This window comes from Sprattus sprattus, assembly GCF_963457725.1.
Source record: "Sprattus sprattus genome assembly, chromosome: 14".
Taxonomy (NCBI): domain Eukaryota; kingdom Metazoa; phylum Chordata; class Actinopteri; order Clupeiformes; family Clupeidae; genus Sprattus; species Sprattus sprattus.
The window spans coordinates 12,131,693-12,136,692 of record NC_137912.1 but is presented as its reverse complement, the minus strand read 5'-3'; the positions used below and the strand labels follow the sequence as shown (position 1 = coordinate 12,136,692).

The 5,000-nt window shown below is 46.9% G+C and overlaps 2 protein-coding genes across 2 annotated transcripts in view; both read left to right on the top strand.

Moving 5' to 3' along the window:
* scube1 (signal peptide, CUB domain, EGF-like 1) overlaps positions 1-5,000 on the top strand; it is a gene marked incomplete at both ends in the record, with an annotated part of 86,629 nt that overhangs the window by 11,035 nt on the left and 70,594 nt on the right. The window contains 1 exon segment of the mRNA XM_080851151.1: positions 3,799-3,924. Within this exon segment, the coding sequence (XP_080707277.1) occupies positions 3,799-3,924 (126 nt within the window).
* mpped1 (metallophosphoesterase domain containing 1) overlaps positions 2,610-5,000 on the top strand; it is a gene marked incomplete at both ends in the record, with an annotated part of 121,865 nt that continues 119,474 nt past the window's right edge. Inside the window, one exon of the mRNA XM_080851153.1 lies at positions 2,610-2,642. The remainder of the gene's footprint in view (positions 2,643-5,000) is intronic.

The window sequence follows — 5,000 nt, the reverse complement described above, 5'->3', positions numbered from 1 at the left end:
CGTAGTGGGAGTACCAGGCCACTCCACATTAGAAACCCAATCAATCCGTTTATTAACAACACAAGGATGTCAAGTGATCCTAAGCCCTTTGCTTAACACAACATTGTCTATACATTTCATACGTACAGCGCAACAGGATTTCAAGCCTACTCATAAAGCAGTGTATACTTTTAACGTAACTTTTTGTGTTCTCTGAGAATCTCTGCGATTCCAAGATCACCGCAGTGTTTTGCCACCGTTAATGAGGCCGTCGGTCCAAGGGCATCTGCTTGGCTTATAACACCTCTCTGGTCCAGTTACCCTCTCAGCACCGCGAACAACACCGAGCAAATGCAGTTGTGCAACCTGCCGTCAGGCCAGCGGGGGCCTGTCACGAGCAATCACCCTCGCGCGGGGAGAAAGGCGAGGGGGGGGGGGAAAGTGTGAGAAATCCAGCGTAGTCTTTTTATCAGAAATCCACCGGGCTGTTCTGAAAGGTGCTGTCTTAATGCGTGTGCCACTTTAATTGGGGAACATTCTTCCAAGTGATACATTCTTGAGTGCAAGTGCTTTTCCCACCGCAAGTTTTTTCTCTTTTTCTTTAGGCGAGGCTGGAAGGGGATGTTTTGAAGGGTCTTTGTGTGTGTGTGTGTGTGTGTGTGTGTGTGTGTGTTTGTGCAATTGTGGAAGTGTATAGTTGTTGCAGATGATGCACATGTGAGTGCATGTTGAAGTATGTGACTTTGTTGACTGTTAAGTGTGTGTGTGTCTGTGTGTGTGCGTGCATGATGCGTTACTGAGTGATGGATGGATTATGTGTGTGTGGATGTGCTGTGTATATGTTTGAGTGTAAGTGTGTGCTGTGTGTATGGATGTGTCGTGTACTTTGTTCTTGGACAGTGTGAATGCAGGTAGTGTTTGTCAGGCACACACACACAAATGCACACACACACATACACAAATGCATACACACACACACACACACACACACATAAACACACACACACACACACACACACACACACACACACACACACACACACACACACACACACACACACGGGCAGGCCGGGTCGGTCTGGGCGCGAGGTGTTGGGAGAGCGGATCGGCGTAATCCGGCTTTGATGAGATGTTGAGCGTAAACACGTCGTCCGGGATTAGAGGGCCGCGCGTGTGAGCGGAAGTGCCCGGCGCTCGGAAGCGGCGGGAGTGACACATTAGCGCTCCCCGCTGCCCCCCAACACACACACCTCCGCCCCCGGGGGCAGGAAGTCTCGCCGCTGGAGGCTACCCGTCTTGCCCCTGTTGCCCCCTTGCCACCGAACACTCTCACAGTCACATCCAAACACGTGTACACACACACACACACACACATACATACACAGACACACACTTATTCACATAGACACACAGGCACACACAATTGCCACATCTCGCACCACCAGTAAATCCTATTAATGTTGGCAATCCTGTTCATCTGTGGAGCAGACCTGTGGTATGACTGTATGCCTAGCACTACAAACACTCACAACAATACAAATGAACATACTCCCTTATTAATTGAGTGGCATTATGTGCCAAATCACGCTCTCTTCCGCTCCCTCTCTCTCTCTCTCTCTTTGTTTTACCCTTTGTCTTCTGCCCTTTTGTGCAACCACCAATCCCTCCATCTCTCTCTTGTCATCATTCCTCCCCTTTTCCTCCGTACTGTCCCAACGGGTCTGAAGTGTGCAAAACAGTGCAGGCAGGGGTGCCATCTCTTGATTGGCTGTGGAAAAAAAGCTGGTTTAAACACCCGACGACAACACACTAATTACCCCTGGCCTTCTCATGTCACCCGCCTCCCTAATTGTTTTCAAATGGTTTGGGGATGAGCCCTTGGTGACTTTGATGCCTCTTCACATGTCAAAAGACTTGCTCTTTGTCTCTGTCTCTCTCTCCCTCCAAGGGCAAAAACAAGAAAAAGAAAAAAAAGGAAAAAGGGCATCCTGTTTTTTTCTCTTTCTTTCTCCCTCTTCTCTTTTTGACTGTCTGGCTTGATCCCTCGTTCCTTTTAGTAGCAGAGTGATGCAGATAAACAGAATGGGAGGTTAGAAGAGGCTAAGGCGCGGTCTTAGTATTCATGCCTGAGTCATTTAGGGCTGTATTCCAGGGATTTTGATGGGCTTTACAAAACAAAAGTTTGGGGTCATTTGCATCATTCATTCTCACATTCTGCGACAGACCGACAGACAGACAGACAGTGAGGGGCTCTGTGAGCTCTCTGTAAGATGATGACTTTGCCTGTTCTTTGGACGGGCAGTACTCTGGGCTCCTGCAGAAAGGTTAGGTCATGATGGTGCTTTCACTCTCCCGCTTTCCCTCTCTCTCTCTCTCTCTCTCTCTCTCTCTCTCTCTCTCTCTCTCTCTCTCTCTCTCTCTCTCTCTCTCTATCTCTCTCTGAGATGAAAGGCCATATTTTTCCGCTCTGGAGAGCTGTGTATTTATCCCGCCTCTCCCTGGCGACAGGGTCCGTCACCTCCTGTGTGTCTGTGGGTCTGTGTTATGTCTGTGCTCCGTTTACAGAGATGGCAGACGCTGTATCTAAGGAACATGACTGGCAGAGCGTGAGTAGTGTTAGTATGTCCGTGAGTGTGTGTGTTTGTGTGTGTGTGTGTGTGTGTGTGTGTGTGCGCGTGTGTGTGCGTGTGCGTGTGTGCGTGTGTGTGTGCGTGTGTGCGTGTGTGTGTGCGTGTGTGTGTGTGTGTGTGTGTGTGTGTGTGTGTGTGTGTGTGTGTGTGTGTGTGTGTGTGTGTGTGTATGTGCTTGCATGTGCAAATTAGTTTTTTATTTGACTATGCATGTGCCCAAGATCCCCTCAGAGTAGAATGGAGAGTGCAGTGCAGTGAGTGAGTGAAACATCCACACAGCTCACTTACACAGCAGATACGTGCTCAGGTTCATCCGGCCAGGGGAGAGTCCATGTCAGTCTCAGTGTGTGTGTGTGTGTGTGTGTGTGTGTGTGTGTGTGTGTGTGTCGGGGGGGGTCACTGTTTGTTTTACTGTCTCGGCATGGCAACCCCTTGTGACTGGCTCCTGTGAACAAAGCCCTGCCAGTTCTTATGGAGGACGAGCCTAAATTAACTCCCAGTGTGAGGCAGCTCTGTCCTCATCTTCCTCTCTCACTCTCTCTCTTTCTTCCTCTCTCTCTCTCTCTCTCTCTCTCTCTCTCTCTCTCTCTCTCTCTCTCTCTCTCTCTCTCTCTTTCTCTTTCAGTACGTCTGTAGGACATGAAAGCGCCCGTATACAGAAACACACTCAGACTTAAGGAGTGATGCTACTCAATTGGATTTTGCCAATTCAGCATGACGTGACTTTGCCCTCTTGTTTGTTACTGTGCCACGTACCCTATTCTGGCCTTTCATTATGACATTCATTCATTTAACACATTTTCAGCTATTTACGTTACAGTGCAATGCTCCCTGGGTATCTCACCTATCTGCTTGTCTTGGATGGGTTCTGCTTAAGCTCCTAAGAGGCTCACAGGGTTATCCTAATAGCTGAAGACTCATCACGCTGTCAAGACATGTCAGATGTCTGTCTCGTCTACTATATGTTGATTTCGACAGATGTGTAATACAGATGTGTAATACAGTTATGTTGTTCATTCATTGAGACCAGATCTTCTGTTCCTCACGTTTATCTTTCTGTTCTTCCTTTGACAGATATTTAATACAAATACAGATGTGTTATACAGATGTGTAATACAGTTATGTTGTTCATTCATTGAGACCATTTCTTCTGTTCCTCACGTGTGTCTTTGTGTACTTCCTTTGACAGACATGGATGAGTGTGAGAACGACTACAACGGGGGCTGCGTCCACGAGTGCATCAACATCCCGGGGAACTACAGGTGCACCTGCTACGATGGCTTCATGCTCGCCCACGACGGACACAACTGCATGGGTAAGACCTCCCTTAGTCATCCGCTATGTCTCCACCTCTATCCTATGCAAATCTCTCCATCTGATTTCCTTTGCTCATCTCCTAAGTCATTGGACACCTCAGTCCTTTGTTTTGGTAGGTTATTGGTCACATTGTGTGTTCTGTCAAACAATTTATCAGGTTATTTTTTCTGTTGCTTTGTCTGTCAGGATTTCCTCAGTCCTGTGTTTAAGTACATTGGATTTTATCTGCATGAATCTGCCATATCTTGCGACTTTGGGTCTCTGAAAAGCGCATTATAAAATAAAGGTATTATTATATCGCTCTGATTACACCGCATCTCTGATCGTTCTTCCGTCCACCGTCCATAATAGACAGCATTGCGTGCAATAGTTGGCAAAATGGCAGCAACACGAAAGCAATAGAGTTGATTTATAGGTATCAAATGCTAAAACTTCTACCTTTTCTGTACATTGGTTAAAAGCACATATACCAGACAAGTAAATAAAATACAAATGACAATGACCTGAGTTATTACCAGAGTTGTTATTGTACATCAGTACTAGCATGCAAGACAATTGCTATCCTGCCTAACTGATGTCTGGCCAAACACATGTCATAACATTTAACATCTGATATAACAAATGTCACATTCGGATGTCTCACTCCAGGCTCAAGGCCATAGCAATGCTACCACTTCAAGGTCACGGACAATTGAATATGTGCTGAGTGAGTAAAGCAGTTCCTGAGAATGTTTAGATAGTTCGTCACTCTCTGAGAGACTTCCTGGGCGTTTGGAGGAAGTGTCACCAGGGATGAGAAATAAACAAAAACATGCCTCTTGCCATAAACATGTGTTTTTTTCTCTCGATCATTCAAACACACATCCACACGTACGTACGCACAGTGCGATGATTCTCGGGTGATTTTCCGTGCTCGGACGAAGGCTCAGGGTTGCAAGTGACTCATTCTTCTCAGAAATCTGATGTTTCAAATAAACACAAACCCCCTTGCGCACTCTGCCTCACTCCCAGAGAAGTTGATGAGTTTTTCTTTACTTTTCACCCCCCACCTCCCTGACTTCACCCCGCCACCCC